We start from the raw sequence: 16,946 nt of genomic DNA, 5'->3' as shown, positions 1-16,946 counted from the left end.
TTCGGGATCAAACTTGTGCTCCACTTAGCCTGGCATTACTGCAGCTGCCCGGAGACATCGCGCCGACAAGATGGTGGTTCCTATGATTGCTGCGTCGGAGGAAGAGCTAGGGAAGATTCAGGTCGGCAGTGAGAATTCTCCAGCGCCTTCTCCACACCGGGGAAACGCATCACGGGTCGGGGGCGTGCGTGGGATACTCAACTTGCTTGCGAAACGGGGCGATGTCGAACTCCAAGGTGCCACGCCGGTGCCGTACGATGAGCGGACGGAGACAAACTACTTCAACATCTTCACGCTGTGGTTCTGCATGAGCTGCAACCCCCTTCCGTAAGTGCGGTCAGACAGTGACGAAGACAAGGCTGATACGTGACTAGGGTGACTTTTGGCATGGTCGGCACGGCCTCGTTCGGCCTGAACTTGCGCGATGCGGCACTTGTGATACTGTTTTTCACGCTGGTGTCGACAGTGCCGGTGGCGTACATGTGCACGTGGGGTCCGCAGACGGGAATGCGTCAACTCGTGCAAGCCCGCTTTGCGTTTGGCAAGTACCTTGTCTCGGTGCTCGTACTGCTGAACCTCGCAACGCTCACCGGATTCTGCGTCGTCGATGCTACAATCGGCGGCCAGGCACTGTCCGCGGTGATGGACGGTGAGACCATCAATGCCACCGTGGGCATCGTCATCATCTCCCTGCTCGCCATGCTCGTTGCCTTCTGCGGGTTCCGCATTCTGCATCACTACGAGCGCTGGGCGTGGATTCCCGCTGTCCTCGCGCTGGTCATTGCTACAGGCTGCGGTCAAGCGGGGCTGAGGCAGCAAGTCGCTGCTCCTGGTGCGACTGCTCAGCAGGTGCTGTCGTTCGGCGGCCTGGTGGCCAGTTTCATGCTCCCGTGGGCGGCGCTCGCAAGCGACTTCAGCACTTACATGCACCCCAAGGCACCGCCATTCCGGATCGCGGCGTACACATACGCGGGTCTCGCACTACCCACGATTCTCCTCATGAGTCTTGGAGCAGCCATGGGCGGTGCCAAAGCTAACGTCCCGGCATGGCAAGAGGGCTACAACGTCAACGCAGCGTCTGGCGTGCTGGCAGCCATGCTGCAACCAGCGGGCGGCTTTGGACGCTTCGTCACGGTCGTCCTGGCATTCAGCATGCTGGGCAACCTGAGCGCGACCATGTACGCCATCACGCTAAACTTCCAGATGGCGCTGCCGTTCTTCTTCCGCATCCCACGCGTCCTCTACGCTATACTCATCACGGGCATCGTCATAGGCGTTGCCATCCCCGCGGCAAAGTCGTTCTTCCTGAACCTCGAGAACTTCCTAGGGCTGATTGGGTACTGGGCTGCTGTTTTCATCGGCATCATGCTCACGGAGCACTTGTTCTTCCGCAGAGCCAGCTTTGCAGCCTACACCAAAGACGAAGGCGCTTGGGATGACGTCACGAAGCTGCCTCCCGGATACGCTGCCATTGGGGCTGCTGTTCTGTGCTTTGGGCTTGTGATTCCGGGCATGAGCCAGACGTGGTTTGTGGGTCCTATTGCGGAGAAAACCGGAGACATTGGATTCGAAGTCGCGCTGGTGCTGTCGGCGGCGTTGTATGTGCCCTTTAGGATGGTGGAGCGCAGGGCGTACGGTAGGTAGGCCTGCAACCAGACAGCTCGTCCACGTCACGTCAGGGATGTAATTAAAAGAGTAATCAGAGTCAGAGAAAGTGTGGAAATGGTGAGACATGTGACGACTCGTTGGCTACGCATGATGCTCGGCTGCCAGGAGATTGCATGTGGTGGGCGTGATAACCGCAGGGGGGGATTATTTTGCCGAGGTAGGCAAGAATGATCTCACAGGCCTGCTACCCCAGACCGAGCTCCACAAATGCATCGGATCCGCACGCCGCACCAGACTCTGGTATACACCGCACGCCGGACTGAGTCCAAGTAACCCCTCTTCGCTCGTTCATAGCATCTTATCACCAGCAAGCCACACCGCACTCGCTCGACGCGACTCGAACCACCCACCATGTCTGAGGCCAAGCAGGAAGCGCAGCTGAAGCTCGCCGAGTCGACACAGCCGGTCCCCACGAGCGCCGCCGCCCAGCAGAGCGACAATGTGGCCCACGCCCTCGCCGGCGCGGGCGGCGGGCTGCTGTCCATGGCGCTGACATACCCGCTCATCACGCTCTCGACCCGCGCCCAGGTCGAGTCGAAGCGCGCCCAGTCGTCGACCCTCGGCGCCGCCCGCCGCATCATCAAGCGCGAGGGCGTCACGGGCCTGTACGCGGGCATGGACTCTGCGCTGTTCGGCATCACCGTGACCAACTTCGTCTACTACTACTGTACGCGCCCCCGCCCGCCCGCTCGAGCACCACACTGACTGCGCAGGGTACGAGTGGACCCGCTCGTTCTTCGAGAAGGCCGCGCTCAAGGCCGGCCGCGCCTCGATGAAGCTCACCACGGTCGAGTCGATGATGGCGGGCGCCCTTGCCGGCTCGGCCACGGTGCTGCTCACCAACCCTATCTGGGTCATCAACACGCGCATGACCACCCGCAAGTCCGAGTCGGATGAGCAGGTCCTGCCCGGCGCGTCGCCCGCCAAGGCGCCCTCGACGCTGGCCACGCTGCTGACGCTGATCCGCGACGAGGGCTTCCTGCGCCTGTTCGCCGGTGTTGCGCCCGCGCTGGTGCTCGTCATCAACCCGATCCTGCAGTACACCGTGTTCGAGCAGATGAAGAACTTCCTGGAGAAGAAAAGGAGGGTCACGCCCAAGGACGCCTTCTATCTCGGCGCCCTGGGCAAGCTGCTCGCTACGAGCATCACCTACCCGTACATCACCGTCAAGAGCAGGATGCACGTTGCCGGCCGGGATGACAAGAGGGAGAGCATGTTGACGACCTTCAAGAGGATCATCAGCGAGGAGGGCTACAGCGGTCTGTATGGAGGTGTGTATGTTCATTACCTGAGACGGCCTGTCGCTAACGAGAGCAGGCATTGGACCCAAGGTCACCCAGAGCGTCATCACCGCTGCGTTCTTATTCGCCTTCAAGGACGTGCTGTATGCCTACACCGTCCAGGCGCGCAAGAAGCTCGCCCGTCAGTAGACGCACAACCCGACAGCTTGAGGCACGTGAGAACCTGCCAGCAAGCAACGACCCCGAGAATGTAGTGTATGATTGTACGAGCGTCGGCTTCGACCGCTGTTGTACAGTAAGGCAAGATAGGAAAAGCTGGGATTTGGTATATACCCTGAATTTATTTACGTTTTGCACTTTCGACGTCTACTTTGCCTTCTTTTGACAGTCTTCGGATGGTTTCCCGAGATGCCGTCCCGCCGACCCCACGCAGACATCACCACAGCGGGGTACCTGCGTATCTGACTGCAAGAAAGCAGTACGGACCATGTCCTCCGCACATCTCGCGATGCTTGTATATAAATGGATCACTCGCCGTCAACCCATTGAAGTCGATTTCCCCAAACACTAACCACAATGACGTCTGAGCCCTTCACCCTCCGCTGGGGCATCCTAGGTAGTCTCTCACCACCCAGATATCAACCGATCCCACTAACACTCCCCCAGCAACCGGCGGAATCGCAACAAGTACCCCCCTCCTCCCCTGCCCCTTCCCCCTCCCCACCCCCTCCCTAACCCCACCCCAGCCTTCGCCAAAGACCTCCTCGTCCCCCCCTCAACCCGCGCCGTGCACGACATCCACCACACCATAACCGCCGCCGCATCCTCCTCCTCCCTCGCGCGCGCCACCACCTTCCTCCACTCCCTCGGCGTCCCCGCCGCAACCCCGCACGCCTCCTACGCCGCCCTCGTCCGCGATGAAAATGTCGATATCATATACATCGCCACCCCGCACTCGCACCACTACGCGCACGCGCTGCTGGCGCTGCACGCGGGCAAGCACGTGCTGGTCGAGAAACCGGTGTGCGTTACCGCGGCACAGGCGCGGCGTCTCTATGCGCTGGCGAAAGAGAAGCAGCGGTTTGTCATGGAGGCCGTGTGGACGCGGTTCTTCCCTTTGTTCCGCGAGATCCAGGGGTTTGTGAGGGAGGGCCGGCTCGGGACCGTGAAGCGCGTGCACGCGGACCTGTCGTTCTGGAACGGCGTGGCGTCGGAGTTCGGCACCGAACACCGCATGGTGAACACGCAGTTAGCGGGCGGCGCGCTGCTGGATCTCGGGCTGTACAGTCTGACGTGGGTGTTTGGCGTGCTGTGGCACCTGCAAGCCCAGGACGCTGCGGAGCGGGAAGCGCCGCGCGTCAAGGCCGCGATGAGTTTGTACTCGGCGACCGGGTGCGACGAGATGACGGCCGTGCTTTTGGAGTTCCGCGATGCGTGGGTTGGGGGGCGCGAGACGGCGGCGGAGGGCGGGAATGGGGATGCGCATGCAGTTGCGCTGACGAATATACGTGTCTCGAATGAGCCGAATCTAGAGCATCCGGGGCCCGATCCCGTGCGCATCCAGGGCACGCTGGGGGATATCAGTGTCGCGGCGCCGTCGTACAGGCCGTTGGCGTACACGCTGACTCCGGCGAAGAGCGAGCGCAGGGGGCGTCCTGCGGACTTTGAGTACGAGCGCAAGACGTTTGAGATCCCGGGCGGCCATGGCATGTTTTGGGAGGCGGATGAGTGTGCGCGGTGTATTCGGGATGGGAAGCTGGAGAGTGAGGTTATAGGATGGGAGGAGAGCATTCAGATTATGGAGGTCATGGACGAGGTGCGGCGGCAGGGCGAGTTGAAGTATCCAGAGGCGATTGAGAGCGTGGAGTATCCGCTTGAGGGATTCGGGCTGTGAGAAGCACGTAGCAATGCATTTATGGAGATGGAGATTGTGAGATACTTTTATTTATTGTGAAGTTGATCTATATTATGGGCTTTGCTGGAAGATTGGCTGGAGTACCAGACTCTCAGCTATATCTGCTCGATAGTGCATGAATGCTTTTGCTTATCCTCCGTCCTTCATCGTTCCATGATCATTGCTTTCAGAACGCCTTCGCGACACTTCTATGACGCACCCGCACTTCAGGTGGCCATCGACACCAGTGGAGGTATATCCGCATGGCTAGTTCCCGCGGGCACATCAGGATAAGTCCAGGTGCTCATCGATGTGTCTGGCGTCACGACCGGCTGGCCCGAGGGACAGTAGTGGCGATAACACGGGTCCGTGGTGGGATGAGCCGCGGCCACAGCAGGAAGACCTGATGAGGCAGCAGTGACGGTGGCAGTGGTAGAGGCGACCAGTTCCTGACTCAACACCGGACCTGAAGCTTCAGGCACGACATCCTCTCCCGGGCCGCGCCACCAGTCAACTGGCACACCTGCTCCGCGAGCCGCAACTTGAGGTTCAGTAGGAAGTGAGGTATGGACATCGCCAGAATGATCGGCCAGGTCGTTGTGCTGCGCGGACGCTGGGTGGTGGATTGGAAGCGCGGAGTACGCAGGCTCGCTGGGCACAGCCTCCTCAGGGACTTCGAGGAGCGAGTACGGAATAGGCAGGATACCCATACGATCGTCACCAGTCTCGGTAGGGGCGTTGGTATGGCCTGGAAGCGGAACATCGGTGCGCGTGCTGAACCACTCTGGTGGAGGGACGCGAGGAGCGACTGGGCCAGCCGCCGGCGTCGCGCGAGCGAACATGGTGACATAACGCTGAGAGCGGTGACACGGGTAGCCGTTGTGCCAGCACTTGAAGGAGGAGGCGGTGGGCCGAAGCCAGGTGTTTGAGCGATTAGGTATAGGCGGAAGGGGGAGAGAGGTGCAATCGTGCACAGGCGTGGAGAAAATAGGCGCCATGTAAGTGTTTGAGCGAACATATGAAGAAGACACTAGAACAGGAACGCAAGCGTTCACTGGCTTGGTGTACGATGTGGTGAAGGTATCGGTCACGACCGGGCCGGTGGGGTTGTCCTGGATCATGCCATCGTTACCGTTCTGGGCGCCTGTGAGGCTGGCGAGGCCAAAGACGCTGAGGGCGAGGGTTGCGAGCTTCATATTGTAGAGCTTGGTGAGATTGTAGAAGTTGTGGAGGAGAGATGGAGTAGCGGGGAGTGAAGATTTTATATATGCCCTGCACTCTCACTTCGCTCTAGGCTTCGATGACGTAGGCGCAAACGAAGCGAGGGAGTGCAGGCAAACATGTGGAAGGCACAACTAACGAGAATCGAAAGATAAGGAATCTTTACAGTCGGTCTAGGAAGGAAGCTGCAGACGTGTCTGCTGGCAACGCCGTGCTATGCACCTTCTACATAAGAGTGAACTGGCGCCTGTAACATGAACAACAAAACATGCAGTCATTAAATCAAGAGATTCCTCGTGAATCCCTCCAAAGCCGCCCGGTACTGTTGGCTGTACTCGATCGCAATCTGTTGATTGTACCAATTGTGCCTAGCATTGTGGTCTGCTACCAGGTTGTGCGCCAGCTCGTGGCAGTAGGTGAAGAACCAGCTGTCCAGCGCTCGCAGCCTGCCCTCACGAGAGTCAAATTCCGGCGCATGCAGGGTTATGAACCATGCAAGGTTGAAGAACAGACTGCCGCTGAGATTGAAAGCGACAGTATTGGACTTCCTGTCAAGGAAGATGTTGACGGCCGCAGGGTTGACCTGGAATATGCCAGTCAGCCCGAAGATGAGCGGGAGGAAGCTGCCGAGCAGTGGCTGCAATTCTGCAGGCGGTGCAGCTTCATCACGACCGTAGTAGATGTCGACGTGTCTGCCATTGAACGGAACAGAAAAAGCCTTGTGCAGGTTCTCCCACTGCTCACCGTTGCAGTAGCCGCCTCTGTCAAGCTCCGTGGGATCCTGGTGGTGCTTTGTGTTTATATTTTGCTGGCCAGCAGGCCTGCATTCTTTAATGGCGTTCTGGATGTTCGACTTTGTGGCTTGGATGTCCCGACCGATCTGCGGGCCATCAGTGCCCTGGCGTTCAGAAGCGGGTGGGGGTGTGGGCGCGTTCTTGAAACCCAACTTCTTCGCCCAATTTCCAATCAAACCATTGTCCATCGACTGGCGGTTGTTGGCAACTTCCGTGGAGTGGTCTGGGCTGTTGCCGAATGCACCGGGCATATTTTTGGACTTCTCCGGAGTGGACGGTGGGGGCATGTTCTCAGTATCAGCTCCCCTTACTACAGCAGATTTTGCTTGTTCCGTCGCGCGGTCTCGTTCCTCCTGCTCGTGCTCCAGCTCTTGCTGCTTTGCGATACGGGCCTCGTGTTCCTTCCGACGAAGAATCCGTTCTACGTTGATACCCTTTTGTTGCAGCCTTCGCAGTGGCTCTGTCAGGATACGTTCCAGCGCGATGGTGTCGTTCTGCTTAGGTCGAGAAATCAGAAGCCGGACCAGTTCCTTTGACACTTCGTACAGGTCGTACTTCGGCGTGATACTCAAGACGTAGCCAGCAGCCCGCATCTTGACGATTATTGCAGACTTCTTGGACGAGGTTGTAACGTTGCGCTCTGCAAGTGCATAGCGAATCGAGATATCCGACACGCAATGCACAGTCAGATTGGACGCAAGCCACTTCGCGTCATGCCTTATAGCTTTCGAGGATCCATCTCGCTCGTACTCGTGGAGAAATAGTCTAGCGCGCTCCAATATGTCTTTGCGTAGCTGAATGGCAGGACTCTGATCACGAGCGACGACGCCAATTGTCTGGTTGGTCTTGACCAGGTCTGAGATCTTTGGCGCACCGAGACGTGCATAGAATTCTTCGAGAGCCTCTTCTTGCGGTGCTGCAATGATGTAGTCGCGAAATCTGTAGAGGTGGTTGACATCGTCAATAATAACGATCTCCCGGGCGCTGTTAAGCGACCACTCGCGATGCACGCCTGGCTCATCGAAGTCATCCAGGTCATCTTCTACGGATTCTTCCTTCTTAGAGTCTTCCTTGATGTCCCTGTAACCAAGCAGCATCCTGGAAGCCACCAGTCTCTCGATCAACGCCTTTTCCTTCCACAACGCAGGTGCATGTTCAGCCAGCTTCCGTAGCAGGTCAAGATACTTCTCTTGGCCAATGGTGTTGAGGAAGCGGCCTGGCTGGATGGTCAGAAGCTCTGCAAGATCCCGCGTATTTGGCTCATGCTTCGCTCCAATCTTCAATAAGAAGGCTGTAGCCTCAGCACCGTAATGGACATAGTCGAGAATGCCGCGGTATTCCTGGTCGCGACCGACAAACACATGCTCCGGCGGATTGAAGTGGTGGATTCGCATCTCGGTTTTGCCTGTTTGTCGCTTTGAGTTGTCCTGGAAGCCACTGCAGGTCGGGTCCAGATAGTATGCTCGGAAAATTGGGACGATATTAGCAGTCGACAAGCTGTCCACAAGCCCACGAGACTGATCCAGCTCACTACCTCTGCTGGCAAAGTACGCGAACTGCATTTCTGCATCAATCTTGCTCTTGGGCGGCGACTTGAGCAGTTGCTGTACACATGTTACGATCGGAGGATCTCGCTTGACTCCGAGCTTCTCAGCATGTGGGCGTAGATCCGACCTCAGAACAGAGAAGCCTAAGCAGGCTGCGTTCTCGTTCATGTAACATTGGAACGGCGCAACAAGATTCGGAAATGGAGCCTGTTCTGTCGGCAGGATTACAAGAGTCAGAGCTGCGAATTTGGCTACTTCTGCACCGTAGTTGTTCTTGTAGTAGTTTTGCAGGAAATAATCCAGGGCCAAAAGATACAACTTCTGATCACTGGCCAACCCAGCGCGGTGAAGGATATTCGCCATTATGGTAGAATCAGGCCACTGCTTCAAACCTAGTCGCAGAAGGAGAGCCCCCTCACGAAGACTGGATTTAAACTCAAACGGAATCTTGATCTGCGTCAAACCAAGTGACAGGGTAGTCGGATCGGGTGCGTAGAGTTCTGATGCTTTGAACATCTGTCCTGGTTTCACTAGCTTTCCCTCTCCAGGCAGAAAAGGCGTTTCACGCAGTCGATCTAGATCCTTCTTTGGGATTTCATCAATGACAGAAGCGAAATACTTCAATAGATCCACGTGGTTCCAAGATGCCTTTTCGGAGCCAGTATCCTTGCTACGCATCCTGTCAAAGACCATGGGTAAGTCGATAGTCTTTCGAATACCTAAAGCCAGCAGAAATTTCTCTTTCGACCCAGCAAAAGGCTTCACCGTGGGGAGATCATCGAACAGCTTGACGGTAGGAAAGTACGATTCTTGTGGACGTCGCAGCCCTACCTTGGTGGGTATGATGGCATGTGGGGTCAGAATCTTCACAACAGTGTCTTTCGAGGAACCGTCGAGCTGCTCCCAGCATTTCGATGCTAGACTGAGTACCGCTAGAGCTAATGTCTCAGACGAAGTAAACTCGGCCAGCTGTGGGGGCGTCGTAAGGTGCCGGAGCCACCGAACCATCGATAGCTCGATCCAGCCAAACATTTGCAGCTGCTTGGCAGTCATGTTCTTGGTGAATGCGAACGGGATCGTGTCAGATGGCAAGGGCAATGTCGGTGTAATCCTGGCCGGGTTGACGTAGGTGCTGATGTCTCCAAGAGCAAGGATCCTGCCCGAGTTCTTTTCCGGTACAATATCGACGTTAGCGACGGTATTCTCGAATAGGCTGCGCGATCCAGGAATGTCGATCTCGCCGCTCTCAAGTTTCGCACCGCACCATCGTATGAACTCACTCAGCTCCTCTTCGTTGAGCGCGCGAGACTCTAATCCTTGGCGGATGTCTTGCATAGTGAGCTCCGTGATGAAGCCTCGCCTGTGCAGATTGAGCATAAAAGCAACAGCCTCAGTGGCTAATTGTTGGGGTACCATGGGCACTTCGTTCAGGAAGCTCAATGTTTCGGCCGGCATACGCACATTCTTGCTGGCCATGACTCCCTTAGTCGATAGAATCGCAATCGAGCGCTCTTTAGAACAGCTCCAAAAAGCCTCGTCAATCCTCTCGCCAAGCGATGTTGAAGGATGTGAGGTGTTTGCAGTATACTGCTGCAGTGTGTAGACAGCCCGGGGAATCAAAGCTTCTATGGATTCCGCCTTGGCACGAGCTTGAATCTCAGCCATCTCAGAAACGTAGGAGATCCGACAAGCCAAGGCAGCCACGCGTAGGAGTTCGATATTCCATGTGGATATGTAACGTGCGTTCATGTCAACATTCTCACGCTCGACTGTTGGGATGAGTGATGGGGCTGATATGTGGGCCAAATATCCAGTCGTCTGAGCAGTTGGAAATCCAATGAAGATGCGTCCAGATTTGGTAGGCAGCACTTCTGCAAAGATCTTTGCGGACATTTCTGCAGTACTACCAGAGCCGGTGGAGAGCATGGCTGAAGGATCTTGGTACGGAGAAGTCAACAGTGCAATCTTCGTCGACTTCGGTGGAGATTTCTTCGTTGATCGTTCAATCTCGGCAGCAAACTTCTGCGACACTTTGGTGGCTGCTTCAACAGTGTAGGACTGTAAGAAGATTGTGCTCTTTGATTCACCAGCAATGGCCTGGTCCGAGCTAAGCTTTTCTGTGGGAGTTGGCTTTGCGGCTTTCGCAGCAGGCTGCGGAGCTGGAGCTGAGAATTTCGAGAAGAAGCTCCTCAAGGTAGTCCCCGCGTTGCGTACTTCTTGTTGCACTAGATCTGCAGCCCTCTTCGGCGGTAATTGTGCGGTAGCAATCACATTCAGCCACTCCGCGTCTATCTGAGAGTGCTGTCGAGTGACGTTGATGACCCGCATGAGGCCACCCTCCGTCTCAGTCTTGAGGCCGGGAGGTACTCGGATGTCTTCGGGAGGGGACATCTTCTTCGAGAAGGATGCAACAACATAGTCATCTACGTGCAGCTCAATGCTTTCGAGTCCGACGAAAGTCAGACTGGTTGCCAGAAATTGACAAAGCGTCGGTATGTTCGGCAGCTTTGAAGGGCTGTAGGACGGTGACGCCGGATTTGCTTGTCGATAGTCCAGAGAAAAGATGGTCAACGACGTATCGTGATCTGCAGGAACAGATGCTATCTTGGTGGAGAGCGTATTGCCTTTCCAGTAGAAAGCCATGGTCTTATCTCCAGAAACTACAAAAGGCTCGTCGCAGTCCGCGAAGACGCTGTAGAAGCCCACGCCGAACGCGCCGATCTTGGTCTCGTCAGGGTTACCATCTGCAATACTCTTCAGTCTTTTCCAATCTGCGGGAGAAAATGCTTGGCCGTTGTTGGTCACCACCAGGCGCTTTAGGGTGTGATTCTGGATCTTATGTCTGAGAAGTACGGGATCCTCCGCTCCTTGGGGTGTTGGGACGTTTAATGAGGGGTCTGTCTCCAGCCTGATGGTGACGGTGCTGGCTTTCGCATCGGCAGCATTCTGAATCAACTCGCGCAAGGTGGTATGCTCGCTTGAGTATCGGGCTAGGACCTTGTCTATCAGAGCCCTAGTGTTGACTGTGACCTCGCTGTCGAGGCCATCAGCCATCGTCTGATTGCGCAACCGCGCAAAATCTATCGTAGCCATCACGATCGAATTACGGCGAATGCGTTTCTTGCTAAGTGCAGATATCACGGCCTCACAGCCTCTGCCTCCTAGGCAGTCGTGGATGAATATATACTTGGCCTGCTGACGCTGCTCGAATGTATTTTAACAAGAAAACAACTGCACCAGATAGATACTGGTGAAGATTAGTTGTAGGGTACGCCTTGCACTAATACAGTGTGTGACGTTGGAGGTTTGCGTTTGGTCACGGTGACTGTGGCAAGGCCAAGCACCGAATGGGCAGGAAGGTAATAGAAGAGCTATGACAAAGCCCCAAATTATGCAGCGCTATGCAAAATGGAAGTGAGAATGAAAGAGGCGCGGGCGCAGGCTGTGATGTTGAGACTGAGGTTTGCCTGTCTCACGCAGCAATCTGTAGGTACCAGGAGCACTGCCGGTGGCGTTTCGCGCTAAACGCGGAAAGGGGCTAGTACTGCAGGCGGCCGTGACCGCCATGTAGCCCAAACTCCCTGGTCCTTGACCGTACACCGAACAGTATCGTGATGCATCAGAAGGCCATCAGAGTCCTCGACTTGCGGTAACACATATTATTCTCGGCCGCCAAGTCGCGTACAAGACTCATATGTGGCGATGGCAGCCGAGCCCCTCTCCCCGATGGACTTCATCGCCCCTGCGCGCATCAAAGTGCAGCTTCTCCCGGTCGGCCGCATCAGGCGCATGCGCTTTTTAGCGTTTGTGGACCTTCTGCGTCAACAATCGCTGGTCCGACTTGGAGATGTTAGTCCCGATCCTCGGCCAGACAGGAGTACGAGCCCTTGAACCCGCCTGAGGCCCGACAATTACTGATCTTGGCGCCGTGCAGATATGTTCTCTCCTCTTGCATTTCCCAATGGAACCCTTCTATATGACTTGTCAACGTCGCTGCCTTCAGCTTCGCAGCTGTCTCTATCACCCTTTGAGCAATTCCGAGAGCCTCTGCTGGTGATTGGCATCGCAGACGCGACAGAGTATCCGTGGCTTAACAAGTCACGTGATGACGATAGCGCGCATGTCGTGCCCACGCCAGATGATGAAGATGCACAGGAGTTAGCTTCAGTGACTGATGACCTAAGAGAGCAATTTCCGAAAGCATACCACCACTGCATGATGGTTTTTGAGTTTGCATCTCCCACTCGGCATCCGTGGTTGTCTCCAGAGGAGACCCTCTTCATACCTCCGATGGCAGACCTGAAGACAACGACCCTAAAAACTATCATATGCGATCTAACCTCGATCTTGTTGGCAGAAATGACGACTCTTGCTCGTTCTATTCAAGCGTTGCCTACTATTGCATCACCAGCCTCGAACAGCGGATTGGCAGACAATGCTCCCAGCTGGGCCAGTCCTGAAACCGGCACAGCTCAGTTCTCACGACGTGCTTCGCAGACGCCTGCAGCAAGCAGACCAGAGTCACCTGTGTCCGGTGCACAGTCCAAGGATTTCCATCGCATGTCGATGCCTGTGTTGCCATCGTCATCCGGAAGCTCGCTGTCAACAGACAACCCCAGAACTGGCTCACCTTCCAGTCAAGAAATGCGTACACCCCCCACTACGTTTGATGAGATTCCGGGTGTGAATAACCCGACTTCACCGCCCCAGAATACCCCCGCAACAAAGACCAGAGATGCCAGCGCCGACAGAGTGTCTATCCAAGGTTTTGGGTCTGGCGGGGTCGGAGAGCGAGCCCGGAACAAGGGCCGCGGAAGAGTGAGCATCGTTATTGGTTCTCTATACATGTGCGCTGGTCATTGGCACGAAGCCATGCGAGAGCTCACGGATGGTGCTACTAGAGCTCGAGCTTATAGTGATCACTTGTGGCAAGCCAAAGCCCTGGAAAATATCATGGTCTGTCTGTTGTTGTTTTCGTGGTCGGGAATGGATTTCCAGGTAAGTCGTCTCACGCCGAGGCAGACACAGTGTTAATCACGGACAGATACCTCAAATATGCTTTCCCATATACGACAAATCGTCTAAATCACCCGACCACACGCCTACGAATAGCGTGTCTGATATGACGGCATCAGGCCGGCCTTCTAGCCATGCTATGGCTCTTGAAAGCCTCAACCATCTACTTCCAGACTTGGTAAACATGATATTGAACATGTACAGCCGAGCGGCGAACTTTGCAGGCGAAGCTATGCCGCCTCTGGCACTATCTGAATGTGTCATAAGATTCTCGAAGCTCTTGGCCGCAATGAATCTCTCTGCTGGGTATCTTGATTACGATTCTCTCCAGCATCTGGTTCGCAATACGCCCTACGTACAAAAGCCGAGGCTTTCGGTCCCGAGACTGAGCGTTCACCCCACCCGCAATGATATTGCTACGATGCTGTTTAGAGCTCTTCCTGGTCCCGTTGAGACATCAGGAATGAACCCTACAGACCGAGTCCTGGTGTTGGCAGGCGTTGCATCCGTGCTCGCATCCCTGGGCCTGCAGCGCAAGAAAGCCATTGTGATGAAAGAGTTCATCACCTCTTTAATCCCCGGCCTCGTGCAGGCTCGCAAGATCGGAGCCGCTGAGATGGGCGTCCATCCTGCCGCTGGTCTCGCTGCGCTCAACATGGTGGGCGGTCATCCTTCTGGTGCTGGAGCCCTCCATCTTGGTGAGGCTGAAGTAGAGAACGGCATTGAAGAGTTCCTTGGCCTGCTTGGGCGAATTTACGGCATACCCAATTCGAAGGGTTCGTTCTTTGCCGCACCAACTCCAGGAACGCTGGACTCATCCCATGATGCCACTAGCCAGCGTCTTATCGACCACATCTTGAAGATATCAACGCTGAAATCATTTGGAAGCATGAGCTTGAAATTGGAGGTTCTGCGGATGTGCCTCAACTTCTGCGAAGCCCTGCCTGATTTCAATGGGGTGCTCCATTTCACCTCATTGATGCTACGCGTTGCTGGACCCGGCACAGCACCGAGGCCGAATAGTACTGATGTGTTTGTCTCGCTTTCGCGGGAGGAGCAAGCCAGGCTGTTTTCGAACATACCTCGCACAGTCGCGGCGGCAGGCAAGCTCGGTGTGCAGCGAGTGGAGACTGAGTACTGGGATGACTTTCTGCTCCGCGGTCTGTTCATCTTAGAGGAGCCAATGCCTCTGAGACTGACGCAACATCGCCCCGCAGAGCTACAGTTGGCGAAATGCGAGAAAAATGGTCCGTTTTCTGCACAACCCCTGGCTGAAGAAGCCCCAGACTGGCGCCTCTGAGACCATACTCGTGGCCAACGAGGACTATCGCTTTGTCTTAGCGCTGCAGAACCCTTACGATTTCGAACTCGAAGTGCAGTCCCTGAGAATCGCGGCAGACGGCCTCGAGTTTGTCGGCAAGGAAGAGAATTTCCTCCTAGGCCCCTATCGAACACAAAAGTTCCAGGTGACGGGCAGAGCGCTGTCGTCGGGGTCGATGAAGATTATTGGGTGTTATATCAAAATCATCGGGTGCAGTGAGCGCTTGTTTCCTATCTTTCCGCAGCCCTGGAGACCAACAAGGGAAGCGAAGATGAAGCGTATCGGGCTCAAGGCCTGTCTGGGCGCGCCAGCTACCCGACCATCGACAGCAGTGGATCCTACAATTGCAAGGCAGGCACCATCTGCACCGCAGCCAGAGATGCTGACCTTCAGCGTCATCCCCGAGCAGCCCATCATCACCGTATCTAAGGTGTCTCTACCTCAGTCCGCGCTGATGGTTCTGGAGGGAGAGAGCAGACAGTTTACAGTGACTGTCAAGAACACGTCAGTGACCACAGCGGTCGACTTTGTGCATATAACATTCCAGGACTCTGCAACAACAGCAATGCAAACTGCCCTCACAGAAAAGGGCCTGCCTGCTGCTGAGATGCACGAGCTGGAAACCCAGCTAGCTCGCTTCCCGCCGATGCGCTGGTGCAGGGATGATGAGGATGAGTCGTTCAATATTGCGCCTGGCTCAGAAGCAGACTTTACCGTTGAAGTCGTGGGAAGGACGCGCCTGACAGATGCTGTCATCCAGATCAACTACGCACACCTCGGCAAGCGACGGTCTGAAGTACAGGACCGATTCTTCACTCGACAGGTGTCGGTACCTATCTCGATCACAGTAAACGCCAGCGTTCAGCTTCAGCGTCCTGATATAGTACCGCTCTCCGACGACTTTGCGTGGTCAAGCCAGGACGAGCAGCCCGCAAGCCAGGACGAGCAGTCCGCAACCGCATCACTATCGAGCGAACTCCTCAACAAGACCAGCAGCAACCACCGCAAATTCTTCCAGCACATGCGCACCCTCGGCCACGGCAACGAATACTGCCTGATGCTGCTCGACCTGCGCAACTCCTGGCCCAACCCACTAACCACCACCCTACAAGTGCGCCCGCCACCCTCGCTCACCCCCTCCTCCGACTCCGACCCCGATTCCGACCCCTGGGCGCACGCCGCCACCGTCACAGAAGTCATCCAGCCGGGCCACGTCCACCGCCTCGCCATCGCGCTGCCGCGCATCTACATCGCGGACCCGCACGCCGCCGTGCCCTCGCTCAACGCCGCCAACCAGCGCCAGTTCGTCGTCAGCACGAGCAAAATCTCCCCCGAGACGGAGCGCGCCACGCGCGAGGCCTTCTGGCACCGCGACGCGCTGCTGCAGTTCGTCCGCGGCGCGTGGGCCGAGCCCGCTGGGTCGCGCGCCGGCGCTATCGATCTGCGCTCGCTGCGTCTGAGTGCGCGCATGGTCGATGCGCTGAGGCTGCCGGATGTGGGGATTGCGATGACGCTGGCGCTTGCCTCCGATGTCGATGTCGATGTCGATACCCCCTCTACCTCTACCTCTATCTCTACCTCCGCCTCCGCCCCCGCGGCCTCCCCAGACGCTCCCGCCGTCCACCGCCTCAGCCCCTCCTCCTTCTCCGCCCCAACAAACACCTTCCTCACCCTCACCACCTCCCTCAAAAACCGCTCCCCCCGCCCCATCGCCCCGCTCCTCCGCCTCCAACCCCACCTGAAAGCGCTCCCGCACCACCTCGCCCTCGACCTCGACAAGCGCCTGTCCTGGACCGGCGTGCTGCAGCGCCGTCTCCCTGTCTTGCCGCCTGGGGGGACGCTGGAGGCGAAAATAGGGGTGGTGGCGCTGTGTGCGGGCGTTTTTGGGGTCGGGGTGGGGGTTGAGGAGGGGGAGGTGCTGGAGGGTGTGAAGGGTGAGGAGCAGGGAGGAAAGGGGGGGAGGGAGGGGGGGAGGGGGAGGAGTGATACCGCGGTTTTGTTGCAGGGGGGGGATGTGGTCGGGGAGGTGGGGTTGAGGAGGTGGGTTGGGGAGGGGTGTGTGCTTGTTGCTAGGAGGGAGGAGGAGTAGGGTACGATAGAGTACAGTAGAGTACAGTGCAGTGCAGTGCAGGAGGTCTGCGTGTTGAATGCACATTGGATTGTGGAATCGCAGTGGATTGCGCGCAATGGCACGTAGTGATGTGATAGATACTAAGCAATTCGATTCGCATACAGAAACGCACA

General features: G+C 56.5%; 6 protein-coding genes across 6 annotated transcripts; 4 read left to right on the top strand and 2 right to left on the bottom strand.

The window, feature by feature from the left end:
* Positions 1–70: 70 nt before the first annotated feature.
* C7974DRAFT_372601 (permease for cytosine/purines, uracil, thiamine, allantoin-domain-containing protein) lies at positions 71–1,644 on the top strand (the record flags this gene model as incomplete). Its single annotated transcript, XM_046140065.1, has 2 exons — positions 71–327; positions 375–1,644. 2 exons carry the CDS (start codon positions 71–73, stop codon positions 1,642–1,644), a joined length of 1,527 nt encoding a protein of 508 aa, XP_046001705.1.
* Positions 1,645–1,883: 239 nt separating this feature from the next.
* C7974DRAFT_385988 (mitochondrial carrier domain-containing protein) lies at positions 1,884–3,586 on the top strand. The gene is made up of 3 exons (XM_046141013.1): positions 1,884–2,335; positions 2,382–2,939; positions 2,986–3,586. Exons 1-3 carry the CDS (start codon positions 2,020–2,022, stop codon positions 3,096–3,098), a joined length of 987 nt encoding a protein of 328 aa, XP_046001704.1. The 5' UTR covers positions 1,884–2,019; the 3' UTR covers positions 3,099–3,586.
* Positions 3,325–4,917, top strand: C7974DRAFT_107635 (uncharacterized protein). Its single transcript, XM_046134956.1, has 3 exons — positions 3,325–3,525; positions 3,576–3,596; positions 3,656–4,917. The coding sequence occupies exons 1-3, from the start codon at positions 3,486–3,488 to the stop codon at positions 4,801–4,803; spliced, it is 1,209 nt and encodes a 402-aa protein (XP_046001703.1). The 5' UTR covers positions 3,325–3,485; the 3' UTR covers positions 4,804–4,917.
* Positions 4,918–6,150, bottom strand: C7974DRAFT_107628 (uncharacterized protein). The gene has a single exon (XM_046134955.1). The coding sequence runs from the start codon at positions 5,997–5,999 to the stop codon at positions 5,031–5,033; it is 969 nt and encodes a 322-aa protein (XP_046001702.1). The 5' UTR covers positions 6,000–6,150; the 3' UTR covers positions 4,918–5,030.
* Positions 6,151–6,301: 151 nt separating this feature from the next.
* Positions 6,302–11,419, bottom strand: C7974DRAFT_301506 (uncharacterized protein; the record flags this gene model as incomplete). The annotated part of the gene is made up of 1 exon (XM_046137855.1): positions 6,302–11,419. The coding sequence occupies one exon, from the start codon at positions 11,417–11,419 to the stop codon at positions 6,302–6,304; it is 5,118 nt and encodes a 1,705-aa protein (XP_046001701.1).
* A 550-nt stretch (positions 11,420–11,969) lies between these two features.
* On the top strand, positions 11,970–16,791 carry C7974DRAFT_420966 (TRAPP II complex; the record flags this gene model as incomplete). The annotated part of the gene is made up of 4 exons (XM_046144277.1): positions 11,970–12,242; positions 12,300–13,363; positions 13,410–14,545; positions 14,607–16,791. Exons 1-4 carry the CDS (start codon positions 12,068–12,070, stop codon positions 16,789–16,791), a joined length of 4,560 nt encoding a protein of 1,519 aa, XP_046001700.1. The 5' UTR covers positions 11,970–12,067.
* Between the last annotated feature and the right edge of the window lie 155 nt (positions 16,792–16,946).

This window comes from Boeremia exigua (assembly GCF_020726555.1).
Source record: "Boeremia exigua strain MPI-SDFR-AT-0100 chromosome Unknown C7974scaffold_2, whole genome shotgun sequence".
Classification (NCBI taxonomy): Eukaryota; Fungi; Ascomycota; class Dothideomycetes; order Pleosporales; family Didymellaceae; genus Boeremia; species Boeremia exigua.
This window is presented reverse-complemented; position numbering and strand designations above follow the sequence as displayed.